The 27,806-nt window shown below is 44.2% G+C and overlaps 1 protein-coding gene across 6 annotated transcripts in view; it reads right to left on the bottom strand.

Moving 5' to 3' along the window:
- The window catches only part of RAD51B (RAD51 paralog B), a 550,373-nt gene that overhangs the window by 239,919 nt on the left and 282,648 nt on the right, over positions 1-27,806 (bottom strand). For all 6 annotated transcript variants that reach the window (XM_081121112.1, XM_081121113.1, XM_081121114.1 and 3 more), the window contains one exon: positions 3,078-3,174. In XM_081121112.1, coding sequence (XP_080977238.1) covers positions 3,078-3,174 — 97 coding nt within the window. The remainder of the gene's footprint in view (positions 1-3,077; positions 3,175-27,806) is intronic.

Here is a 27,806-nt window from a genome sequence, read left to right as displayed (position 1 = left end):
CTCTGGGCCTGCGGCTGGCAGATATTAATAGTATAGGATCCGCTGGGGTAGAAGAGATCTCTCAGTTGGGCCAGGTCACTTGTATTCCCTGCTCTGTGTCAGAGCAGAAGGGACTTCATTTTCCCAAATCAGCCCCTGCTGGGCACTTCTCTCAGGTCAGCTAGGATCATTTTATTCCCGGCTGCTCTGAGGCCGCTTGTTCTCACCCCACGGCTGTTTTGAAGGGGGCACTGTTTAAGCGGTGCCTCTGTGCTTGCAGGACGGGGGACCTCGAGCTCACTCATCTGGGCGCGCTTCTCACTCGCACTGGTTTGCATGCACTCTCGTGCACACGTTGGTGTGGAAGAAAGGCAGAGAGAGCAAGAGACAGGTAAGACCAGAGTGTTTACAGAGAGAGATATATGAGAGAGGAGACTATTATAGGTATGTCAAAGGTATCAATGCTAAGATTTCTGAAGATCCTTTCTAGTATTTTAGCAATCTTCAGCAATCTTATACTCTTCCAATCTGTCATTTGACACAGAAAAACTGAGGCCAAAGTGATTAAAAGACCTGTTCAAGACCATGGAGCTAATGAAACAATGGCAAAGCTGATGCCACGAATGCCTGAAACAACAAAGCCACTTATCCATGTTAATCACAGTAACATTAACAAACATTGCAATATATTTGAATAGATATAAATATTCTAAGAAACTTGTCCATTTTAATTCACTGGTAAGGAACTTCATTATAGGCTTCAGGAAAAATATTTCTATAGCTTCTTCACCTGCTCAGCTATGCAAGGAAAAGTCCTAAAAATATATTGTTTCCATTTTCCCTTGGATTGCATAATAAGAAAAAGTTGTCTAAGGATGAGCTGGAACCCTTCCTTTGCCACCAACACCACGTTACCATTTTCTTGAAGCGGTTGCACTAGAGACCCAGAGCAATTTCCTTTGCTTAAGATAAACCAGGAAGCCAAGACAAAACAAAGCATCTTACTTACTGGTTTTCAAATAAGGAAACAAGATACTCTCTTCTCCTCAGAGCTGAATAAATGTGTGTGGTGTGTGAAATAATTATAACCATTTTTCATGAAGTTCATAGGTGCCTTATGTGATTCTCATGGTTACTGTTCTTACCAAGTATAACTACGGTATTCATTCATCATTTACTTACAGCCTGTATGTGCCTAGAACTTTGCTAGTCACTCAGGGACAACATGGACGCAAAAAGAATACAAGACAGTCTGTGTCCTTAAAACATCTGCCAATCTAGTCGGGACACCATGTAAAGTGAAGTTAATTTTTCTAGACCTTTTCTGTATATAGCAGAGCAGGTAGAGGGACCACAAAGGAGGAATAGAGAATGAGGCCGACACGCCCTGGGACAGGCAAGGAAGAGGTGGTCTTTAAATAAACCTCGAAGGAGTGGGAGGGTTTGGGAAGAAAAGAAGAGGTAGAAGTGGAAAAGGGAAATGCTATTCAAGATCGGGGGGGGGGGTGTCCCTGTAGAGACACGGGGCGGGGGGACGGCTGTGGGGAGCTGCAGGCAGCAAGTCAGCACACCTGACGTAGGACCCTCAACCAAGGTAATGGCAAGAACACAGGTTGAACAGGAAGGAGAGACCAGACTGTGAAGTGTTAAGAAGCACTGACTATCTAGTGGTGTTTTGGAAACAGATTCATGCAAAAGAAAAATAACCTGATTTTTAGCATTTGCTGATTTCCATGGTGTAAATATTTCCACCCTGGCTGATTTCCAGCTGACAGATCACAAAGTCCTGAGTATTTTAAAATCAGCTTATTGATTTTATCCCATTCTCAGAAAATGGGCTGAAACAACTCCCAGATTTCTCAGGAGAGTGACACAGTAAAGGAAAGCCTGCGCAGATAAGCTCCACTTGGTAGCAGCAGAATGGAAATGGCAGAGTCTGGAGCTGGGAAGACATCCTGGAATTTTATTAAAATAATCCAATTGTGAGTTTAATGAGGCAGCTGATCACAATACAAATTACAGAAAAATAGAAGGGACAGAGGAGATATATTTAGAAAGAAGGACCACGTAGACTTGATGGTGAAAGGAACGTAAGGCAGGGGGGACAGTAAATGATCAGGTTTCTAAGTCCAGCTGATGGGGTGCGATGATGCATCACTGATGTGGAAACAGGGTACACGGTGCATTTTACTACTGCTTTAAACAAGTAATTAGTTTTCACTCTGAAAAGCACCACCAAGAAGCAGGGGTATGTATAGTCCTTGCATTTGGGGGACCATAGCCTGAGGCTGATCCGTGGAAGACCACCTGGGCAGCCAGGAGCCTTGTGAGGCCTGGAAGTCCCAGATATTCCATCATGAATAATTCTCAGAAAAAGGAACGTGCAAAGGGGCCTGGAACAGCTACGCACATACACGCAGGCTCACAGCACTCTGCCCTGAAAGATTACGACTAGCAGAACTCAGAAATGTCAAGTAAGGACTTTCAATAAAACTAGAAACCACCCACTGGCTCTGTGGTGTAATTCCCCTTGCTACGTAAACCATAGCCAGCCTGACCTTTGCTAGCATGGGAGTGGGGAGAAATTTTTGCAGATTTACCAGGGTGGAGTGTTTTCCTTAATCATTCGGTAGAGCTGATAGGCAACACCAATCACTGGCACATCACACTGGTGCACACTTTTACCTGTCCAAAAGTACCCAGCACAAGAAAAGGCGCAACTGCTGTGGGACCACTGGTGAAGTCAACCTTTGAGCATCAGTCTCAAAAACAGAGTCAGTTAGCAGTGCACCAGCCCTCACACTGAGGACCCAAAACAACCTACAGAGGAGTGACGGGCCGCAAGGCGCAGGTGATGGATGCCTGTTAAATGACTCAGTCGGGTGGAAAAGGAAGCTCACTTACAGTGACAGAGCAAGAGACTCTCCAAATATAAGGGATCAGATGCCAGGAAAGGTGGCCAAGCCTACATCCCGGGGCTCCGGCTGGGTTCACTGTCCAGGGCCCGTTAGCTGGTCTCCCACTTCTCACAGGAGGCAGAGAGGTGGTGGGCTGTATGTCAGTGTCAAGTTTCAGCCCCTGTAGGACAGATCCCTTACCTTCAGACAGGGACAAATCATCAGCTGGAGACACCAGGTCTGCCTGAGAAGCTAGGGCTCCGCTCAGATGGGTTGTAATTTGATTCGTCAAGATAACCTGTGAACAGACAGGGAGAAGGTGGGGGGAAAGGGAGAAGAGAGAAGACCAAATTAATTATTAGAGCTATCAAAAGGCAGACTGTGGCTTAGGGGAAGACTGATAAGTACACAGGTAGGAAAACCCCAGCTCTGACTTTCATCAATTTTATCAGTAGGCCAGAATATCTGGCAAAGCCCACAGGTCATTTGAAACACAGAAAACGGAGCAAATGGGCTGACTTTCTTTCAGAGCTTAAACCACTAATCGACTCTTCCTCAATGCTGAGTAAGTTGGGACTGAGAGGTGATGTCATATTAGCTGAATAATAGAAGCCCAACCAGAAAATTAATATGCGTGCATACACATTTTATGAAACTTCCATTTTTAAGATTATATCCATAACCCTAGTCACTGGTGCTGAATAAAAGCAGTAATTTAAAATCTGGATGCCTGTGGCTTCTTCCCTTATTAAGTCAAAAGTCAGAGTTTTTTATTTCCAAATTTATGAAATTAAAATAAGATTCATCCCTAAAGGAATTAACACTCTCCTTTTGAATTAATAATAGTCTAACAAAAGAATTCCAGAGTCTCACTATATATTTAAAACACAAACTAATATCCTACCTATGCAAAATAAAGTTCATAACACTTAAAATTCTTAGAAAATACTCTAAAATTACCTAATTCACGTGGTCTACTGCCACACCATATTTTCACATTTGGTTCAGTCAAAACCATTATTTTCCTTAAAAATTCTCACTTATAAAATTTACTCTATTGTTTAGAAACCTACAGGAAGAATGAGATACAAATTCTCTCCTGGAAAACTGCAACATCACTGATCATTTCCCAAGGTTTGGGTGTTCCCACCATGGATCGAAAGAAACCGTGAGCGCCGGGCTGGTGTGGCTCAGCAGTTGAGCATCGACCTATGATCCAGCAGATCGTGGTTTGATTCCCAGTCAGGGCACATGCCTGGGTTGTGGGCTCGATCCCAGGGATCATGCAGGAGGCAGCCGACTAACGACTCTCTCATCATTGATGTTTCTACCCCTCTCTCCCCCTTCCTCTCTCTGAAATCGATAAAGACATATTTTAAAAGAGAGAGAGAAAGAGAGAAAGAGAGGGGGGGGAAGGAGGGAAGGGAGGGAGGGAGGGAGGGAGAGAGAGAGAGAGAGAAAGAGAGAGAGAGGGAGAGAGAAAGAAAGAAAGAAAGAAAGAAAGAAAGAAAGAAAGAAAGAAAGAAAGAAAGAAAGAAAGAAAGAAAGAAAGAAAGAAAGAAAGAAAGAAAGAAAGAAAGAAAGAACCGTGAGCATCTTGGTCCATCAGAGAAAATGTACTTTCTGAAAAGGTTACTAGGCATTTAGTACCTGAAATGGGCACCTAGCTGACTGTCTTGTTCTGTCCCATACTATTGCAAGTTATGGTTTTGTTATCACCCTGATTTGAACAGAAATACAAATCATTTCCATTCTTTATTGTCCGGCTTTTCAGCCACACCTCTGATGCTGTCTCTCGAATGGCCAGTGACACATTATAAATCCTATGCCAATGGCAGCTTAATTGAGGGCTGAGACGGGAGCATGGTGGCAAGGTCAGGTGAGGAAATGAAGTGCTCTATTAGCAGAGACAACCTCCCCGAGGCCTTTGTGTGTCAACGAGGCTCATGAGTCTCCAGCCACTCTACAGGGAAGATCAGACATTACAGCATTCCGCTGAGTATTTGCCCATCGCATCACTCATAGGCTTCTGTATTGCTACTTTTCATTCGGCTGGTAACAATCACATATGATATGTCTTCAATTAAAATGGCTGGAAATGGTCAAATAACAGTCTGTTCTTGTAAGAAACGAATATTCATATTCAGGAGCATGAATTAGGGATTGTGTTCACTTCTCTCCTCATAATATAGAATATGGGCTTTGCAGTTCGATAAACTGGGTTCAAATTCTTACTCTGACACTGTGAACCTTGGAAAAGGTACTTAAACCTTGGAGCTTTGCTTGATCATAGGTACAATAACACCTGTCTTATAGAATTGTTTTGAGAATTAAATGAGATAATCAATGTAAGGTATACTTAACATAGTGTCTGGCACAGAGTAAATATTCAATAAATAGAAGCCATTGCTGTAATTCTTTCCTTCAGAAGGATGCTGTATAGGCTAATAAGTTAGTACACTGCTAGTGCTTCAGACAGTTGGATATATAATAATAAAACACTACATCACAATTTTCTACATCGGTATATACTTTAGTACTTGATCATTTCTACCAATCTTAGTCCTAAGTTTTATTTAATTGAAAGAATTTGTTTAAAAACCTCAGTACGAAAAAGTAATCATTTAAAGCAAGGCCAATAAGATACTGACATTGTTCTGAAAATACCATGTGCTTTACCTACCAATGAAGAAAATAATGTATCTGTCTGAACTAGTTTAAAAAAAAAAGGAACTTCTGAGAGATCAAATATGTAAGTTCTATTGTTAAGGAGATTCTTCTAAAAGATGGCTTGGTGATAATAACTAGAACTCGAATGATATGTAACAGTAATAAGATAAACACTTATTGAATACCTACCATGCAAAGCATGTCATCATATACGCCGGGGGAAATAAAGATGTAAAGACACTGTAAATCTTTTTAGAAACTTGTATGTTAAAAGACAAGGCACTTACTAAAATATCAAACCACTTTTTCTCGCTTTTATTATTATTCCATTGGTCCTACAGTAGAAACTTGTCTTGAGATGATAGTTTTATTGTACATAACTATTGAAATGATACCCTGCACAGCCTAAAATCAAACTACTCTGCAGATGTCCCTCAAAAGATAACCTCTCAGTTCCACTTCCAACGGAAGAGAAGATGAAGAAGAAAACATTTTCACTCTCCAAGGGCAAAAGAACAAACTAAGTGGTTTTGCTAATCCTCTTGCTTTTTATTATGACTCCAAAATCCAAATCATTCAAGGTATACATAGCAACCAAATTCAGGGGGCCGCTAATCACACCATCTTACTGAATTGTTGTGTTCTTTTAAATCAGATTTTCAGCAAAATGACAGAATGGAAACATTTCCAAATAGTATCGATGACAAATAATCTCAACTTGGGCAGAAGCCTATGGATGTGTTGGACTCTGAGGCAATCTGGACACTTGAAAAGTACATTCTTGAAATAAGTTAAAGAATACTATTGCAAGTTATGAACAGAGTCTTAATACTGTCTGGTTTCTGACAACGAGTTCTGACTGACTTTAAGCGGCTTTCCTGCTGCTTCGCCTCCATTGGAAATGTTGGAACCTCTCTTGCTTGGCACCAAATTTGTGCAAGAGCAGCTTGCACAGTGATTAGGGTGAGGGTTTTAGAGTCAGACAAACCTGAGTTTAGATCCTGGGTTCTACCACTTGCTAGCTGTGTGACACTGGCAAGTTTCATAACCTCTCTGGGCATGATCATACTTAACTCAAGGGTTTCAAGGATTAAACTGGATAATGCGTCTAAAGTCCTTCCCGTGATGCCTGGCCAGTGGAAAGTGCTTCCTAAAGGTCAGCCTCATCATGGTCTTTAATTATTCTTTGCTGATTTGTACCTTCCTTGGTTAGACAGAAAACCCATGCCTGACCCTCTTTTTGTACAGCATACAGCCCACTACTGACCAAGAACAAATATCTGCTGCTGATATGTTCCAAAAGCAACAAAAATTTATTTGAAATGACATCTGCCGTTTTTGCCATTTCTCTAAAAGTATGGCTTATTTAAAACATACAACAGCCCCCTGCCCCCATCACACACACACACACTACCACCTACTACAAATCCAAAGGCCCGAGTGAACTCTTGGACCAAGGGGAAGAAATATATTTTTTAAATAGTTATGACTGCATCTGAAGCCAGGAGGAGATGGACCCCAACGTAGTCTACTCCTCAGGAAGGGGAATACCACCCACCTACTGGGGGCACCAGGAAGCCGGCGAGGTGTAAAGTAGCCGTCTCCACGCAGCTTTCCGCATGGAGAGACCACTGACTCCAGGCCTCCTGGCACTGCCCTCTCGGCTGTGGGATGTGCCAGGCACACCTAAAGAGGAAGTGGCCCCTGTATCATGTCACACAGACCACAGGCCTCAATTTTAGCATCTCCTCCAAAGGCAAATGGGGGTTCCCAGTTTTCCCTTGCATTTCCTAGCTTCTCTACATGCATCCTACTCAACACTTCTGTATATAGTAGTTTAACATCTATATTCAATTTTAGAACAATGAAGCTCTCTAAAGAAGAAGAAATTTCAGAGTACAAATTCATAAGTAACCAATATGTGTATTATAAGCTAGAGAAAAGAGATGAAGAGACAGGAGCCAGTTAAAGATCAAGTGACCTAGTAAGGCAGATGGGTGGGAATGAAAGCCATTTTGGTCAAGAGGCAGAGGGCCCTAGGGATAAAAAACCAACCAACACACAAACAGACAAAAAAATCTGTGACTAATTTCTGCTAAGTATCAAAAAGATAGCTTAAGAGATCAAATACCTAGAGAGAAGAGGGTAGGAGTAGAGTAAGCTGGTCAGCAGAACTGTGAGCAGGAGTCCACTGACCGATTGAGCCTGACTCTCCGCTAGTCTCCGTGCCTAATGCGGACCATCTACCTTCAGAGGACCCATCTTTCTTCAGCGATGCTATGACCAGAACACACCTAGAATATATCCACAACCTATTCATACCTCCTACTCCTGGTCCAGAATACATTCTGCCTTATGGGGCCACGTATGTGTCTAGTCTGACCCACCCTCCACTGAAGTATTTGGGAGTATCTTCGCTGGGGCCTCTATGAATAGCTACTTAGTATATTAAATCCACTGTGAGTACTGGAAAACAGTGGACAGACGAGAAAATGGGACAGCCCTGGAGGGAGTCAGAGTGGGGAACTGCCAGGCCTAAAGGCAGAGCCTCTAATAGAAGCAGTTCCTTTCATTTGACTTTTGGAAGGTGACAGAGAAGAGGGAGTCTGTGGCCAGCCAGGGACAGAATAGGTTCGAATGTGCTACCTGGCTGGTCCTGTTTGCTCAGCAGGAGAGATATTTATGGTCAGCAAAACAACTCAATATTTACAAGGAAGATTTTTTTTTTAAGGGCCTAAGAACATGCCCTCCTTCAGCTTTCTGTGGGGACAGGTGAGAAGTAAGTTTTGTAATGTGCACCTTTCATGCATCGAACTAGAATCGCCTGAGATCAATAGTTAATAATAGGTAAGAAGGATGTGCAGGCCTCCATGCCCACTCTCCCTCCTGAGGCAGCAGTGGGCGGAGGAGAGAGAACAACTCTTAGCCCGGACCCATGGGCAGGTGAGCTCTCCAGGCCTTGATGTCCAGATCTACAGAAACTGATCTATAAAAGGAATAAACAAAGGGATCTAAGGCCCAGGAATACACTAAGATCATCAAAATGCTGCATTGCAGCGAGCCCAATCTTGGGACAAGAGTCCCTCTGGACTCTGACACTTATAAATAACCAAGTTAAACTGGGAAGTAGGTTCAGCTTCTAGAAAAGTGTTAAGCACTTGAGGCAATCCTAGTCGAATTCTGCCCATCTTTCTGGTGGTTTTCATCCCCCTCAGATGCATGTGGCTTATCACTTTCCAGGCTCACAGGAGGCCTGGAAGCAAACTCTCTGTAGAACTCCTGTCTCTGTGCAACCAAGTTTAAGGGGCAGGCCAGGCAGGAGGAATCTCAGGAACATTTCTCTGCCCATAAAAACACTTGCTTCCTCCTCCCACCCACTCCCTGCCAGAAATCTGCCACAATCTAACACAGAGAATCAGAGAAGTTTCAAAATCACTAACCGGGCACAGAGGGCTAGATGCAGTGATTGTCCTGATACTTACAGCTCCCAAGTAAACAGGCCGCCTGCGGCATAACCTGGCCACCCAGAGGAAGGCACCATCTCAGCGACAGACAGGGACTGCGGGGGCTGACTGCTCACCAACTGCCGCCAGCCGCTAACCTGGCCCTCTCCAAGTGACTGGGTTCTGCTCTTCATGGGCGCTGAAGGCATCGCTCATTTTTTCTCTTTTTGCATTAAAAATGGTCTATCAGCTTAAAGTACACTTTTTAACAATGCAACTTAGGGTATCTAAAATGATCCTGGTTGACAGATATGACAGTGACCTAGTCTTTCTATCCAAGCGGAGGCCCCAGATAAGTCAGAAATTCTGAATTTTAGTCCTGCCCTGCCTGTTAAGGGTTGCTGAATGCCTTGCTTTTAAGGAGACAGAGGCCGGAATTTTCCTGTGAGAAACTGCTAAGGTTCATTGAGTCCTTTCATCACCAAGGCTTGAGGGAAAGGCCCTGGAGTGGTTTTCACCATGTTCTCCTCCTGCTTTCCAACCATGACGGTGTCTGCCCCAACCCATCTGCTGCGATAGGAGCTGGGAGAGAAAGGAAAGGGGGTGCGGGGAGACTAGGGAAGGGTGAGAGCCAGAGGGGACAGCGCAAGAAGAATGGGGGGGGGGGGGCACTGGGCATAGTGCAGGAACAAGGGTATGTCCCCCCAAAAGCTGGTCTAAGAGTCACCCTTGCAACTCCCCTGACAACACCCTGTCCCACTCCCTCCCCATAACTTCCAGCTTTGAAAAGTGATATCCAATATTTGTTGTGAGAAGTCAGACCAAATATTTTGGAGTCTGAGCATCTGAAATCTGGTTTTACTATTCACTGGCTTAGTTTTGCCAAGCTCTGGAAAATTATAAATCATTCCATTATGGAAAAAAATAATTCTTCGTTAGCTTCAGCCCAGAGAATATCAACTGTCAGCTCGAGAATAAAGACCTGATAAGGTTTTAGTAATGCAGCCTGCTATTTCCATCTCGAAGGTCTGCATGACAACTGTTTTCTGGGAAAATCTGAAAGGCTGTGGGGGATTTTCCTTTTGAAATATTTGTGGTAAAAGGATCAAACTTCAATTTGGCTTGAAGAAGACACTGCTGTGGGAGTGGGGCAGCTGCCTTTTAATTCTGGCTCTGTCTCACCTGCTGTGCAATTCTGGGAAATGCTCCTAACCTCTCTGTACCAAAAGTGTTAGGTCCACAAAAAATGTGAGGAAAGAGAATGTGTTATGACTAGAAAAGTAGCAGGCTGCTATGAAAAATGTTACACATTTCAATTCGCTTTAGTATTGGGGTTGTACTTAAAATGCTTCCATTCTCACTGATTCTCATCATCTCCAACCTTAAGAAATCCATCCGACATGGAACTAATTGGCAGTGGCAGAGAAGGGGGGGGGGGAATGAGGGAGAAATCTTCATAAAATTCACACCTCTTATTATGGAGCTGGAGGGGGGAAAATCTCTTCTGTAGATTTCACTGTGAAATTCACAGGCACAGCTAGGGAAACACTCTGCCCAGTACAAGGCCATAAAGAGGACACTGACCCAGCACAAGGCAACAGAGATAGAGGAAAAGAATCTCCACAGCTCTGCACAAACACAAACACACTCAATCACAAAGGGATTGATAATAATACCTCCTCCATCTCATTTTAGCCATTGCCCAGACCACTGAGTTCAGAGGAAATGCACTGAGGTAGAACTGTGCCTGCCATTTGGCCAGAAAAAACATAAGAAAAAGCTGTGAGGCATGGGAGGGCAGCTTTCTCTGTGGCCTACTTCTGGGTGTGCATGCAAGGGGATGCAGTGGAAACCCTGGGCCAGCAACTATTGAGCAGGAGACGTAGGCGTGAAGAGCTCCGGTTCCACTGCCGGCATGCTGTTCCACCCGGCCGGCGGGGCTGAGGTTAACACGTGTTGGTTCCGGGTCTCACATGGAGCAACAGTGGTAACGAGGCCACAAACAGCAGGCTGGTGTGCTGTTTCCACCTGCAGCCCAGCCTCGGTGGCATCCTGTCAGTGATCTTGGGCCACTGCAGGAAATGGCATGCACCACTGGTGAGCTGCAACGGTGTGTTCACAGTAGCTTCAGATGGTTCATTCAGCAACTGAGTGCAATTTTTCAGTTAGCAGGGGACCAAAAAGGTCACTGGGCAGCCGGGACTTGGAAAATAACTAGGCCAGTTGTTGGATGACTGAGGTTCATGGATGTGGAGGACGCCGTCCTACCAGCCTTCGCTGTCCTGCACGTTTCCGGTGGCCCGGTCCGCTCCTGGGTGAAGTTTGTTTGGTTGTCTCCGCCCACTCCCTGCTGCCCACTGAGCCCCACAGGCAGGCAGGCAGGCGAGGTGAATTTCCAACAGCCCCCTGAGTTTCTGCTGACCTTTTTAGGTGTTTTTGTTACTTGACGGTGCTTTCTATTCATGTGCACTCCTGGGCCTGGGGATTCCCCTCCCTTTGATTTGTAAGAAGGATTAGAAAGACACAGCTTTGTGATCAGTCCATCCAGACGGCTGCTATTAACTGATTTCCCCTCCTCAGACTCATTTGAAACCCAAGAAAACAGTTCTGTTGAGTCACTTGCTCCCTGGGGGGCGGGAGTGTGTGTGTGTCTGAAAATACTGCCCTTGGGGGAGTCCGGCCTGATAAAACACGGACTTTGCTCTTCTCCAGCCCCAGCCACACATACAGTGGCTTCCAGTAGGGGCCTCTGAAGCCGAGGGGCCTCTGGTCTCGCCTCACCGAGAAATCTCCAAATGAGGATGAGCCAACACTGGTCTGTGTCCTCATATCTCTATGCCACCGAGGCTGTCCGGACTCTGAACCTGGATGTGTGCATCCAGTTCCATCTCCAGAGTCAATCTGTAGCATCAAATAGGAGCAAAGGTCACTGGCTATCTGTTCAAAAGGAGGTCAAAGGTCGGCCTAGGAACAAATTTCCAAGGCAGCAGCCTCATCAGAAGTGCTTTTGAACAAAAACTATTTATTTGATATCCTCAAGGAAGGGATATTGTATACGGTGTTATTTTTTTAAAAGGGGGGTAGGGGGTGGGAGTGGAATCCATGCTGTGTCCATACTTAAATAAATGACAAATAAACAATAATAAACAAACAATAATAACCTACAATTAAACAGAGTCAACATAGGAGAGACACAAGAATAGGTCCAGAACATATACATTAAAATGAGTAAATATTTACATGGTGAGTAGGGGTAGGCTTCCTCCCACAGCAATGCCCCTGGAGTGGAGATGCTCCATCATGGTCCCCAACAAGCCAACTCCCAATTACGTGCTACAGGCCCATAAAACAGATGTCCTAGCCAAGGACAGGTTACACACAGGGCACAAGCCCTAATGCCTCATGACAAATGCCCGCCCACTCCGGTTGCTTGGGAATAACCACCTGGAGCACGGTCCCAAGAGGAAATATGAGGACGTGTCAGGCCTCTGAGTTGCTAGAGGGGATGGTGAGGCACATGTGCTACTAGACCTGCCCCTTGTAAGTGCAGGTGAGTGCTACAGGGCTTTCTGTTTTTCAGAGTATGTTCACAGAGTGGTCTTAGCTGACCCTCACTACCTCATGAGGGAAGCTGGGAAGTAACTGAGGCAGCTGTCGTGTGTTAGGAGGGTGGGCCCTGGAGTCATGCCTCCTGGATTTCCATCTCAGTGCCACCACCTACTAGCTGTAGAATTTCAGGTAGATTACTTAATCTCTCTGTGCCTCACATTCTTCAACTACATAATTAAGATAACATGAGGATTAATGACTTGGCATATAAAGCACTTAAGACAGTGGCCAATACAAGCAGGTATCTACCAAATATGAGCTTTTTACCTATTATTGTCTTCACTTCAGTTTTTCCAGTGGGAAAATTGAGGCTGTGGCATTTTCATTCTATCTCTGTATTTCTCATGGTTCACTCCGGCTCCAATCCCCAGCCCAAGTGCCGCAGTCCGAAATGTCCTGCTTTATTCTTCTTTAAATTTCCACCTTTTTGGGGCCATTTCAAATACTGAGTCTTCCATGAAATCTTTCCTAACTACACTGGGCCCAATGGCCTCTCAGTTCTTAATACTCCCAACTATAGAATCAGTACCGAGTAATGTAGTACGAGAGGTTTTTCTATTATATCATGTATGTTATTCTTATCTCTCTGCCCCTAGTACAAATGCTATGAGATTCTATGTCCTTCCAGACCCCTGTCCCACAATTAACATACATTAGCTCATTTCACCCTCACACCTCAGTGATGAAAACATTATTATCCTAGTTTTGACAATGAGGAAACTAAAGTCCAGAGAAGTTGAGCAATTTTTTGAGACCAAAAGCTAGCATGTGGGAGGGCCAGATTCAAACCAGGCCTGTCTGGCTCTTTGGCTTTTGCTGGTTCTACCACGTAAAAGAGTCTCAACATGAACACTCATCGCCTCGTGGACGTCTGTTGACTAATTTCTTCCGAGCAGAGATTTGCTGGTATCAGACTGACCAAGTCTCACACTGTTTAATGCAAAGTCTCATGTAAAGGAAAACTGAACAAAATGTTTAAGAACAAGACAGATTTTCAGCTGCAAGGAGAAACCGGTTGCCTCGCAGATGCTGTTTGGTAGAGGTGGGAACAGTGCGTGCAGGCTGGGGAGGAAGCACGCTCCAGCAGGTATGGCAAGAGAAAGGGCACAAACTCCCGGATTCTATTTCTGTCTTTGCCACTAACCACTCTGCTAATATTTTCACTTCTGCTAAAATGGGATGGCAAGAGTTTCAGAAGAGAAAGGGCCACATAAGAGCAGAGTAAGAGCAGGTCGTGAGCTGGTTAAATGTGGTAGAGCCACAGCCAACATCAGGATCTGGACTAGGAGTTCGTAGCTGGGACAAATTCCATGTGGGCATCTGTCTTCCCACCTTTACTTCAGCTCGCAGAGAGCAGCCTTGGGTATGGAGCTATACTGAAATATAAATGATAATAGCATTTATGTTTTCAAACAAGGGCTATCTTTAGTTCACTTAGTATCCACCTGACCCAGTCAAGAAGTCTGTTCTTGTCTTCCTACTTATAATGATGTTTGTGTTATTTTCAGACGGGTCACTCCGTACAGTGGTGGCGCTAAATAAGAAAAAGTTCACTGATTCTTAGTGTATTTGATAGCCATTTCAAGAAGTGTATTAGTGCCTCTTACATCCTGATAGAGCCCCTGGCCTTACAGTGAAAACACAGCTGGAATGGAGGTGGTAAGGGCAGATGTTTGTTCTGGGTCTTTGGAGTCATCGAGCCAAGAGGCTAGGCCTGAAAGGACATAGGCAGGTTCCTGCAGTCCTTTAAGGTACATCATGATCCCTTTGAAAAAAGGAACACAGGGCCTTTGGGTGGTGGCTATCCATTTCCACACATCTAAAGCCCCACTGAATTCAGAATCCTGGAGCTGTGGGCAAGTCCTACGGAAGACGTCCTGCTTCCATCGGGAAGGGGCCCGCCCGCCGAGAATGGAGGCCCAGCATCTTTGGAATGGGAAGAAACGCAAGCTCTCTCCTGTCTGCTTATTTACAACACGGTGCTCCTTCTCATGGGCTCGCCCTGCCCTCCCCAGGACCACACCGAAATGACTAAATCTGCCTGTCGCTCCAGTGAATCCAGTCAAATAAATAAGTCAATTCTCTTTAAGTTTGTGGTCTCAACTCCTTGTTGGTTTATTGCAAAATTAAAGGGCACACAGAGTAGAACCATCAATCAGCAACCAGCAGAGGAATAAGCTCTTTGTGGAATGTACTGAGAAGCAGAAAAGAAGAAGAAAAAAATGAAAAGAAACCTCATGAAATGGTCATTTGTTAGGAGAACAGAGAGAAAAAAAATCCACATTGCACACGCGGCATCATTATGGAAAAGTCTTATTAAAGGTTTCCTATCTTGCCAGGAGAGTACGCACAGGAACGCAAACAAAAATCCCTCAAAATGCTCTACCGTTCATTAGTGCTGGTTTCTTGTGGGTTTCCCTGTATCCCATAGACACAGCCGGAGATCATGGGGCCAAGGGGCTGGACCAGTGAGTGACTCAGCAGGCTCAGGACCAGGGGAAGGAGATGAGATACCACTATTGTTTATTATAAAATAAACAAATATAACTGGCTCCCTCCGCCCTTTACCTCCACCTGACCTTCCCTTAGCACCCTGTTAAAGTCAAAGCACCTAGCCCTAGGCCTTATTTGGAACTTTTAGTCAATGCTATTTGATGAGGGTAACATTGAAGAGCAACATATAGTCTAGAGGAAGAAAATAACACTTACTGAGTGCCCACTGGATGCCAAACGCCATGCTTGATGGCTTGTTCACACAATCTCCTTTACCCTGACCATCACTCTGAGGGAGGTGGCATTACTCTTCTCCTTTAAGGACACCTGTGTTCACTAACTTGCATGCATCAAGCAGCAACATCTATGGGACTCCAAAATCACTTCTTTCAACCAGATACACAATGTTCCAGCAGGACACCAGAAAACTATTGTGGCACTTAAATCCTGCTGGAAAAATTAAATCAGTAGTACTGGAAACAGCATAATCACCAGTCCTTGGTCTACTTAGCGCATTTCCACTCTATATAAGTTTCTTCTCTAGACAACAATATTCTTGCCCATTTCACAGAAGAGGAAAGCAGGGTGCCAAGAGGTGTAGGGAACTGCTCACACTTGTCAGCATTAGAGCCATTAGACTACAACATGGCTCTGACTCTCACCCAGGTGAGATGTAGCCTTTGAAATAACTTGGTAATGGGGAAAAATTCTTTATGTTGCTTTAGAATAATGAATGTACTATTATATAATATATATGGAATATATATATCTTACACACACACATATATATGAATATAAAAACCTCATCTGAACGAACCTCCTTACCATCTAGCAATAATGCAGCTCTTTCCACACCAGAGTGGAAAGTAGCCTAAACCCAAGCTCAAGTCTACTGACCCCAGACCCTGTGCTCTCTGTGCTCCCTGATCCTGAAGGGGCGTGTACCTCCCAGAGAGAGGCAGACTGACGGTAAAGGAATAACCTCCGTGAGAAAGCTGGTTCTCAACGTCTTTCTGAAACAAGGACCAGCTGCGGTGAAGTGGAGCCGTCCAATGCAACGGGATCTTGGCTTCACTTCTTTTCTCTGCAGAGGTGACTATCCATAGTGCTAGAACCTCTGTGCTCTCTCTGAGGTGGTCCTCCGTTCCTCACGTGAGGTTCATTGTAAGTGCTGGTTATGGTTTATTAGAAGTGGCCCCGTTCATTGTTTAGCCAAGGAGTTCCCAAGAGAGAACAATCGAAGCAAGAAGTGAGAGGAAGCCATAGCTGGGGCTGGGTAGGTTCAGGACAAGGCTGCGAGGAGGCTAAGGAGTAGAGTGTATATTTAAGGCTTCCCTCCCCCAGCCCCACCATCTCCTCTCTGCCCCAAGCATCCCGTGGGCTCTGTACATCATCCTTCCAGCACTGCTAGCGAGGGACCCCTGGGAGACCCCTTTTCCCCGGCGAGCACCACCCTGAAGGGCTTTGAGAGCCCAAGGCTCCATGTCTGCACCATCCACAACTGCTCATACCTCTATATGGGCCTTTTCCCCATTCCCTTTTTCTAATGAGCTAAACCTTAAATAAGTCTTAGGTGACTTCTGCACAGGTCTTCATGTTACCAGAAATGGCCCCTAGTGACATGCCAATTTCTCTAAGGCAGTGACTCTGAAGAGCTGGGGTGAGTCTCGAATCTGGTCTTATGACTCCAAAATCCATGGTAATTCCTCTCCACATTCCTTCCTCCCTCTTCTGACACAGAAAATCTGGCTCCCCCTCTGACTGACAGATTCCCCTACAGATATCTGAAACATATTCAAAATAGGAGCAGAATATCTGACAAAATTAAGTTGCCCAAGTAATATAATTTTTAAAATGATAAAATATTTATTAAATATGAATTATGGTTAAAACAAAGCAAAGACTGATATTTTTTCTGTTAATAGGGAGAAGTAACATGAGCATGTAAACTACCTATAATGAAAGGGAGCAGGTAATCCTTGTCATAGGGTAAAGAGAGAGAGGCTGTGGGCATCTAGAAGATGGGAGGAAATGGTATCTTACCAGGAGACTGAGGAAAAGTGTCATCTGATCATGATGTGGTCATTGAGAGTCACATGGAAGGTCATTTTGAATGGCAGAAGGTCATTTGGAATATTATAAGCACTTGGATCTGCAGGGTACTTCAGAGGAGGACTTGAAGCTCCAGAAGGATGGAAGTCACTAATCACCTATTTTTATCTTTCTAAGATAACACAGGTGCTTATACCAGGAACTCTTTGATAAGGATGGAGATAGACACTGGAGAGGATTCCCCTTTTCATGCAGCTTGTCACGTCTGCACATCCCAACCTTTCAGGAAGGAGATGCAAGTTGTGGCCACAGTTCTGTCCTGCCCCTGAAGTTGGTTCCTACAGGGCAGGTTCTTGCAGCAAAAAAAGAAATAAGTTGAGAAAGTTAGTGTGTGTGTGTGTGTGTGTGTGTGTGTGTGTTTCAAACTGTAGAGCTAAGATTCAAACTGTATTTAGAAGCTAAATTCTGCTAAAACACATCAAAGGGTTCCAGGCCCCATTACAGAGGGAAGGAAAAGCCCTGATTCACATGCAACATGGTTTAGGAAAAATTTTTATGAAAGACTTCTTAGAAACTAGGGGAGTAAAAACTAAAACAAAACAACCAGAAAGTCCTCAAAGTCTGTGTCATCAGTGTCCATTCTGGTAGCTCCCCTCCAATTCCCTCACAGGCAGGAAGACCCCACTGGGCTTCAGAGTTTCCCCACCCTGGAGAACGGAGGCATAAGCTGAGGCATTCCTCTGATTTGTTCCACTACTTTAAAAGCATCCTTTTTTTTTTTCCTGCCAGTTACTTTTCATCATGACTGACAAGAAAGCTTTCAATTTTTCTATTTATATTCTCAAAGCCAACCACAAAACTCAACTAGATGTTCAAATAGAAACGTTAATCGATACAACATATAAGCATGTTACTTTCATGTAAATCCCAGTCAGTTATTTGGTAGTACATGGGGGTCACAGAGAAGTCCCCTGACTCCAACCAAGCCTTGGAAATAAGGAATATAAGATGGCCTTCTGGAGTTAAACTAGATAGTCAGCACTTACTGCCTTAGACCAGAACCACACAACTAAAGGAGAGGTTACGTGCCCCATAAAATCATGGCTTTAAGTAGATCATCATCAGATGACCATCTTCTGAACCCATTGATCAAATTAATACCATCAAAAGTGATTACCCAGATATTACTGCCTGATAAAATAGGAAGTACACAGCGTCACCTATAGAATATTTTTGCCTAAAAATACACCTAATCTATTAGCCACTAGTTCCTGGGATAAAGGAGACAAGTTACACACCACCAGGAGGAAGCTATGAGCCAAGTCTAAAATGTGCAGTATTCTACATCCACTCTCAAATCAATGTCACAAATAAAGGGGGAGGGGAGAGGCTGTTACAGAACAAAAGAAATTTAGGAAATATAATAACCAAATGCAATTTGTTTCCCTTATTTAGGTCATTATTCAACCTCACCAACTATAAAAGAACATTTTTGAGCCAATCGGAAATTTGAATATGGGCTGGGTATGAGAGGATATTGATGAATTGTTGTTAATTCTGCTAGGCGCGGTGAAGGCATGGCAGTTATGATTTCAAATGCCCTTATCAATTTATTTATTTAATGCTCACCAGAGGACATTCATTGATTTGAGAGAGAGAGAGAGAGGGGTGTGTGGATATGAGAGAGAAACATCAATCCATTGCCTCCTGTAAGCACCCTGACTACGGTTAAACCCAAAACCTAGGTATGTGCCCTGACCACGGACGGAACCCGCAACCTTTAGGTTTACAGGATGACGCTCCAACCAACTGAGCACCTGGCTAGGGCTGCCCTTATCAATTTAAGATGAAGGGCGGGTGGAGAAATATGTATTTTAGAGAGAAATTTAAAAATACAAACAAGAAAGGAAGGGAGGGAGGAAGATAACCACACTACATTTAGTAGGTCACCACGAATACTTACATTAGCACAGTAATGTAAATGCTAAGTATAGTTTTAACTAAATATCAAGATACGATCATACTGGAAAAAAGGTGACGAGTGAGAATGAAAGAGAAAGTGGTGGAAATGTGCAATGGTCACCCTCCCTAGACGTCATCTTCAGTAGAAAAACCAAGAAACAGCAAGGCAGCACAGCACGCGGAAACACAGAGGTAGCCGGCGGAGCCAGCAACGTGAGGATTTCAAAGTGGCTGCTTCCAGACAGTAAGAATCAGCGGTGAGAAGGAGACCTGGCCAGGGAGACGCTGTTCTTCAGTTTAAGTATACATGATCAGTAGACTTGAAAACAATATACATGTTTTACTTCAATGAAAAAGAAAATTTAAATTAAAAAAATACATCAGAAGGACGTGGGGAAGAAGTTTGTTAGCCAAAAAAATTAATATAAAAGATAATCAGAGGAGCAAAAGATGGCAGTACTGATTCCAAACCCAACTAGGGCTGCCGGGAGCGCGGTGTGGCTCGCAGAGCACATGGATCCGGGACAGGAAGGTCTGGACTGTGGAGATTGGTGCAGCCAGCTCACAGGGCCTGATGCCATAAACATCTGACTCACTTTACCCCCTTGCTATCCATTCCATACTTACCAAGTAGCCTGCCAATAATTTGATTTCTCATTTAACTTGCCTGGAAGGGGAAACGTACTAGTTAGACAATTCTGCCTACCCCGTGCCTGGAACAGCTTTCCTTTTCACTGCAAAATTAAAAATTTGGCATCTGCTTTTATAGCTCAATCTGTCCTGTGAGATTTGGAGCCAAGAATAGGGCTAGGTTCACCTGAGTGTGATAAGCTCTTGGTCAGAGTTCGGGCCCAGGCCAGATCACCAGGTAAAAACCACCTTGCGAGACCCCCTGACTTGGTGAGACTCCTGACTTTGGCCAGTAGCCACCTCCCCTCGAGCTGTTCTAACCTCAGGGTCCTCCCCGGGTGACCTTGAGCACTTTCACAACAAGCCGGTTCGTTGCTATTGATTCCCTGCAGTATTACACTAAGTGATTGAGAGGCAACTGTGTTCGACCACTTCCAGGAAGACACGCTGGGCACGTGCGGCTCTTCAGCAAAGTTATTCCCTACCAGGTGCCTTCAGGTTCCAAAGGGAGCTAAATTCCGGAAGTTTCAAAATACGAACAGTACTCATAAACTTCAACTATACTTAATTATTTTTATAAAGAAACATAATAATAAACACTACTGAGTACTTTTAAACTACAAAACCCTGTGATGTACGACCACTATTTTTCCGTTTATTTGCAAAGGTGAAGAATCAGGAGCAGTGAGGTTAAATAATTTGGCCAGGGTCCCACAGCAAGATGGAGGAGCACAGAGTCACACCTGGGCCACACAGCTGGAGAGCTGGTGCAAGGGAAGTGTGTGCCTGAGACTCACAGAAAATGAGGAGCAGAGCTGGGAAGAGGCATCACGCATGGAAAAAAGTGGAAGCTAACTGACCTACTGAGGCATCACAATATCCCCAAACCATAGCCACTGGAACCAATTCCATTAGCTCTGAAAGAGCTGACTAAACACCCAAGATATATAAAGTCCCCCCAGTGATCACCTGGTAGAACAGAGCCTGTGGCAACTGCATCCAAAAACTTCAACATAACCCTGAAATCATAATAGAACCGGCTGGTTACAGGTCACAGAATTTTATGGCACATAATTGTTCACCGTTCTGTTTTCAAGTTGAAACAAGTATCTCATAAAAGTAACAGGCATTCATTTTATTCCCTTCGGAGAAGGAAAGATGCAAAGAAAAAATGGCAACGTCAATTTAAAAGTTCCCAGAGTCCTAACAATATTGTCCTTATCTCAAACCTACCATTTATTGAGCAATTACTATGTGCGAGCAATGAGGCTAACTTTACAAGCATTATCATCATCTCCTCAGAATAGCTCAGGCTAATGGGTCCCTTATTATGAGCCGGTCAGCCTGCTCAGCACTTCGCAGAGATGATCTCCTGTAATCCTGACCACCGTCCGAGGCGGCAGGCCATCATAGTAGATCTCTTTGATAGGCGAAGAAAACGAACTTAGACAGTTCATAAAAACTGCACAAGGTGATGGGAGAGCCAGACCTGGAAGCCGAAGCCCAGACCCCAGATCCAGTGGGATTCAAAGCCTTGCTTTAACCACCATGCTCTATTGCCTCTTTATCTCTTTTGATCTTTACAACATACTTTCAGGGTTAGTGCATGATTATCATCCTTACTTTGCAGATGAGAACACTAAGGCTCAGAGAGGTTAGATCACTTTCTGACGACACAGCTGACAAGTGGCAAAGTAGAATTCAAATCCAGGATCATTTGACTCCAAAGCCCAAGCTCTTCATTACTATACTGCATTCTCTCTGCTCTCGCTGGGATGGCAGTTCATTCATTCCAGGAATATTTATCCAGGGCTTACTATGCGCCAGGCACTATTCTAGGCATATAGGATATAAAGTAAATAAAACAACTAGAAATTCTGGCCCTTGTGGAGTCTGTATTTCAGCAGTGGAAGGCATAAGTGAACAAAATAAATGGTAAATGATACAGTATGTCACAAAGTGATAATTTCTATAGAAACTAGAGTAAGGGGATTTAGTCTAAGGCAGCAACTTTCAATCTTTTTCATCTCATGGCACACATAGACTAATTATTAAAATTCTACAGCACACCAAAAAATATATTTTTTGCTTATTTGACCAAAAAAAAAAAGTATAAATTTGATTCATTCACACCAGGTGGCTATTGCTGTGTTAGTTGTTGTCATTTTTAAATTTGACAATCTAAGGAAAAAGTCAGAAAATTCTTGGGCACAGTGGTAGAAAATGGCTGCTATAACTTATGAGAACAGGTTGCAATTTTAATCAGAGTAGGAAGAGAGACCTCATAGAAAAGGGGAAATATGGGAGAAAATACACTTAAGGAGCCGAGGGCAGCAGGCATGGGGTTATCAGTAAGTTCCATATCTCCTCACCAGAAATCTTCTAATTCTTTAATATCTTATCTCTTGTAGAAATACTGAAGAAGCAGTTGTTGTCACCTATATGCCAAAAATGTATACTGCAAGGTGACAAGAAATATATACATACAGCCTATCCCCCATTACACAAGGAAATGGTACAAATGGGTGGCTGTGCCCAGGCAGGGGAGGAAAAAAAGCTAAATATTTTACCTATCAAGAATTAGCTCCCAAAGTAAGTGGCCTTCCCCAGGCCATCTGGGAGATGTCTTCGTGAGGCTCTGCCTACAGATGTTAGCATTATAGAACTATTCCCATAAAACTGCTCTGTATAACAGTCAAAGGCTGGCTGAACCCCCGTGACCCAAACGTGACATCTCCAGAAAAACCAACAAGGCAAGCTGCATGACACCTTCCATGAGTGTACAAAGCCGGGGCCATCCTGCTGTAAGAGCTCATTACACTGCAAGGTCATCTGCGGGGTCAGCCTATGACTGTGGGAAGTTACAGACATAATTTCTTGATCCTGAGAACGCATTCTTCTAGTCCAAACTTTATAATAAGGACAAGTTAAAGCTAAGCTCTGAATTTTGGTACTTGGCCTCCTCTGTGAATGGTCCCTGGTGACCACTGTCCCCTTCCAGTCCACAAGCACATTTCTTTGGCCATATCTGAGGACAGATCAATATGTATCCTATAGGGCCTCGCCTGTATTGGGCTAGAGCGCAGGGCACCTCACTAAGTAAGGGAACTGAGGCAGCAGTTTGGTAATGGAAGTTAAGGTTGAAAAGTTATTACCAGAGTTAATGTTAGTTAAGTATCGCAGATGACTTGGAATTCTAGTTTTGATTTACTTGTTGGCCAGTGGAGAAGAGTGGTTCTGCAACAGCTGTTTCCAGCTGGCAGCTGTGCGTGACCAGAAGCTTCAGATCAAGTGACAGGTAAACCCAGAGCCCTGATCCAAGGCTGATGCTCCAACATTACATCACACTGCTTTTAATGATGCAGTTCCTGCAGAATACATGAGAAAGAGAGAGAGAGAGAGAGAAAGAGAGAGAGAGAGAGAGGGAGGGGGAGAGAGAGGGAGGGAGGGAGGGAGGGAGGGAGGGAGGGAGGGAGGGAGGGAGGGAGGGAGGGAGGGAGGGAGGGGGAGAAAAGCCGAGAGAGGGGTAAATAACTTCAGGTTCCAGCCCTCTGAATTCACATGTTACATGTTTACTGAGCGCCCACTGGGTGACGGGCATTGTTCTAAGTTCTAGGGCGACAATCGAGACACGACTAATGATGCCTCTGTCTGCCCTGGGGCATCAGTGCACACAATTATCAGGGTCCAAGAGCATACCAGGAAACCAGGAGATGAGCCAGACAATTTCAGATATGATGAGTGACATGAGGAAATAAAACACTGGGTGCAGGCTCCTGATATAAAGGTCAGGGAAGGCTTGAGAGAGGACATTTGGGCTGAGATCTGAGGACAGCTCTGGGGTGGCACAGAGTTCAGGGCAGAGTCTCAGGCGGAAGAGACAAGTAGCAAGGTCCTGAGGCAGGAACAAGCTAGGGGTGCTCCAGGAACCCACAACCAGAGAGAGGCTGGAGACTAGTGAGTGAGAAGAGGGTCAGGGAGGTGGGCAAGGTTGAGTGGGCAGCACCCCAGAGGCCAGCACAAAGGCTCTGGGTTTGGTTTTAAGGGTGGTGGGAGGCTGCTGGCAGGTTTAAAGTAGGAGACTGACATGATCTGGTTTACATTTTAAAGTGCTGATTCTGAGGAATTAAAACTCCAACATTCTAATCCCCTTTGTGACTATACAGATTTTGTGTTCTGTGAAACCCACTTAAAATATTCATGAGAATTTAGTCCCTCTTGGTGAAAGAAAGAAAGAAAGGGGGAGGGGAGGGGGGGAAGAAGGAGGGGGGGCGGAATATATCCACTAAAGTTGTTCTTCGGGTTGCTAAGAGCTGGGAGAGGTAGAGAAACCAAAACATAGGGTCTCAAAAACACAGCCCAGAAGAAGATACATTAGGGGTCTAGACAGGAGCTAGGAGAGGAGAGTGTTCTCACAGCCCCATCCTTTCAGGGTGGCCAGAGGGTGATCCCTGGGGGGGCGGGGAGGAGAAGATGCCTGATCACACTGCTCCAGCCAAATCTTAACAGCAGCCATAGCACCGAAACAGAGGGTTTATAGCTGAAAACACCTTCAAACAGAATTCCATCCGGGTCATCCCAGGTGGGATGTGGCTCCACTGTCGGTCCACGAGTGCTTATTATATCTCTACCAAATGCAGTGCAGAAACAGAGAAAGACGAAAAAGTAATACTATGTAAGTTACAGATGCAGGGTGCCTTTGAGGATTTGAAAGTCTCATAGGGAAGACAGAAGAGCAGAGGGGAACAGTCCACAGTGGTACACGAAACCATCTTCACATATATACAGATGTTAGAGGTAGAGCTCAAACCCAGGTCTTCGGAGTCTTTGTTCATCACGGTCTCGGGTCAGAGAACCCACAGAACCCACGGCGTACGACGCTGACTGTAATGAGATGTGACCACTTTGCCAGGATTCGTAGCTCCTCCTGCTGCTGGCCCAGCAACGCAAAGGTCATCCACAAACAGCCACTTGGCTGAATCCACTTCAGCAAATTTCAGTCTCTTCCAACCCACCACCAGTTTCACTTCCCAACGGGGAAGCTACAAAATGTACACAGGAGGAAGTGAGAGCGACCAGCTGGTCATCATTTGTCTTTTTTGAAAGGCATGGCCTGCACATGGTACATGTGCGCAGAGACGAACGGCAGCGTGATGCGCGGCGCACACGTGCATTCCAGCAGCTCATCCAGGAAAAGCAGCACGGCCTGAACCTGCCGGGTGGGCCCGCGCGGGGCCTGCAGCGGGAGGGCACAAACCTTGCCTGCTTTCTCTGGGCAGCAGGAATCTCAATTCTTGTCCTGCTGCCCGAGGAATCCTAGACCTCAATCAGAGGATTTATCCCACATGTTAGGCTCTACTCCCCACTCGACAATTTTCAATAGAAGGGCATTTAGGTCGCTTGTTTGAAAGAATAGTGACTTATAATAGCGGCTGATACACGTAACAGGCAAGACTCTGCCACGTTACTTGACGTCTGAAAAGTTCAGTTTCATCTGTGTAAAATAGGAGCTTTCACAGTGTGACTATACTAAGGGCCACTGAATGATACACTTCAAAATGGTTTGTTTTAGATGATGTGACTTTCACTTCAATAACAAAAGGGGTAAATAAATAAATCAGCTGACACTTAAAGAATAAGTGGGAACTTTAAAACTGACACGCCTCAGAATCAGGGTAGTGGGAGCTTGAGCATGAAATAAATTATTCAATTTATTATGAGAAAGCATTAGAAAAACAGTAGCCACTGTGAGCATTTTCATGTTCTAGTCACACCTAAAGTGACAGAGAGGATGAGTCTGATGTTCACGCAGACATTTCGGCTGAATAGATTGTACTCCTCTGTGGGCAGCTAGAGAGATGTGAGCCACTGTTTCAAAAAGAACTTCCTGGCAGCCATGGGGAGAACTCCCCCTCGGGGTCTGTGTAGGCACCACAGGGGCTCTGGCATGGAAACTCCTCTATAAAACGGCTCATATCTAGGAGTGCCATACTTTTTATTAATATTTGCTAAATAACCCATCAAATCGTAAACCTCTAATTCTTATCTATTATTATCTTCTTGAATATTTTTATAGCAACCTTCTTAGGTGAATAGAAAAATTATTATCCTCATTTAATATGATAAAACCAGGGTCAGAGAAGTTACCTGAATAGTACTTTCTAAAGGAGGTAAGATTCTAATCCTCAATTTTGATGATGTCCAACTCTCATCATTTCTGTTAACCAGCAAAATACAAATTAAAATTACACTTTAGCAAAACTATAGCATCAGAAAGCAAATCAGTGTTTGCCTGAGGCTGGGGAGGGGGACTGATTGCCAGGGAACATGAGGGAACCTTTGGGGGTGATGGAAATGTGCTTAGTAAGTGGAAAAATTTGCCAAAACTCATCAAGCTATACACTTTACTGTATGTAAATTAAATTTTTAAAAAATTGATGTTAATGTACTCCCCCAATTTTGCCTTCCATAAACAAAGTATTGATCTTCCATATTCTCTTTCTACTGCCTTCGTCCAGAAGACTAATTATTTTATTCGAATCTTCTAGTGGCAAACACGTTCTCTCTGTCGCCACTCCTTTGATGTTAAATGCTATGACATTAAATTATGTTTCCAGGTTTGCATAGGAGAATTTTATTTTCATATAATGCCATATGTATTTGCCTTACCTTGGTTTCCTAAACTGAGGTATGTTTTTAATATCTGTGGTTCTCAGTTTTCCTATTATTAGGGCTACTCTGGGGCTCTGAATTAACTGGCTCGCTCACATTCAAAGCTCAAAACCAAAAGAGCAAAAATTTCTAAAGGGCAAACTCCAAGAGCACATGCTCTTCCCCTTTTCAAGCCACCTTTCACTCAGCAAAGAGCAGGCCAGGTCACTGGGCAATGTTCCGAGGTGCACTCACTCGCACGTCTGTCTGCTCTTCAGGGTAAGAAGAGCACTGAGAACACGAGGCTTTGGTTTCCTAGTCTGAAGCTGATTCAGAATTCTGATTGTTTTCCTGGAAGATGGGTCCCATATCTCTGTAGCTCCGCATAATACATGGAACTACATAAATCAACAGTTTGTTGATGTTTTTGATGAAATAATAGCATTTATGTATTTTCACAGCACTCTCACATTTATTAGTGTACTTGAGGCAACATCCTTGTGAGGCTGGTACCATTATTGATCCTGTTTCACAGATATATCAAAGTCACAAGGAATCTACGTAATTAGTCAAAGACACTCAGTTCTTAAGTGGCGGAGTCATAGTTTGGTCCCAGAGCCTGTCCTCTACTCGCTAATACATTGCCTCTGATAATTGCACTTAGATAAAAAAGCCAACCTCTTCCAGAGAAGGAAGTATCTAAATCTATTTTCAATAGTGTAACATGGATCACTTTGCTAGACAAGGACTTCCTCATGCATAGGAAGAGAAATGAAGAACAAACATGATGGCATCACCCATCTACCATATATAAATCCAGTATGTACACTTTCTCCAATCTGGAAGCACGACATCTCATTAACTGTGCATTTCCAACATCGCTATATTTATAATTCCTATTTTGCTAGGTATAATAATATTCATCCCACAAACACCAGCCACCCCACCCCCTTCTCCATGGGTTCGTCACTGATCGTTTAGAGTAAGTTGTTCTCTTCCTCTGGTGCTTGACTCATACCAATAGACTAGCATTTACTATCTTACATTGTATAGTTATTTCCATACCAGTCTGTCCCATTGTTCTGGGAGCCCTTAAAGCAAGGACCATGTCTCAGTCACCTCTGTACCAGGGCACAGTGCTTGATACACAACAGATCCAAAGGAAATGATGGCTGAAAACTATGGGGCCTAACAGTTATCTGTGATATTCTTAGCCACAAATGAGTGGTAAAGTTTAAGAGATCAAACTTGACTAAGTCCCTGTCCCAAAGACACAGTAACCCTGCCATTATAACCCTACCTCCAAATCCAGGTTAAGAATTCTATTTTCACCACTGGTGAAAGTTATCACAGGTCCCTAGTTCATAAGGGCCCACTCGCTCCAGACATGGGGTCATGGGCAGCCCTATCAGCGAAGCGA

This window comes from Miniopterus schreibersii, assembly GCF_964146895.1.
Source record: "Miniopterus schreibersii genome assembly, chromosome: 1".
NCBI classification, from domain to species: Eukaryota; Metazoa; Chordata; class Mammalia; order Chiroptera; family Miniopteridae; genus Miniopterus; species Miniopterus schreibersii.
The sequence above is the reverse complement of the archived record's forward strand: the minus strand, read 5'-3'. Positions and strand labels throughout refer to the sequence as shown.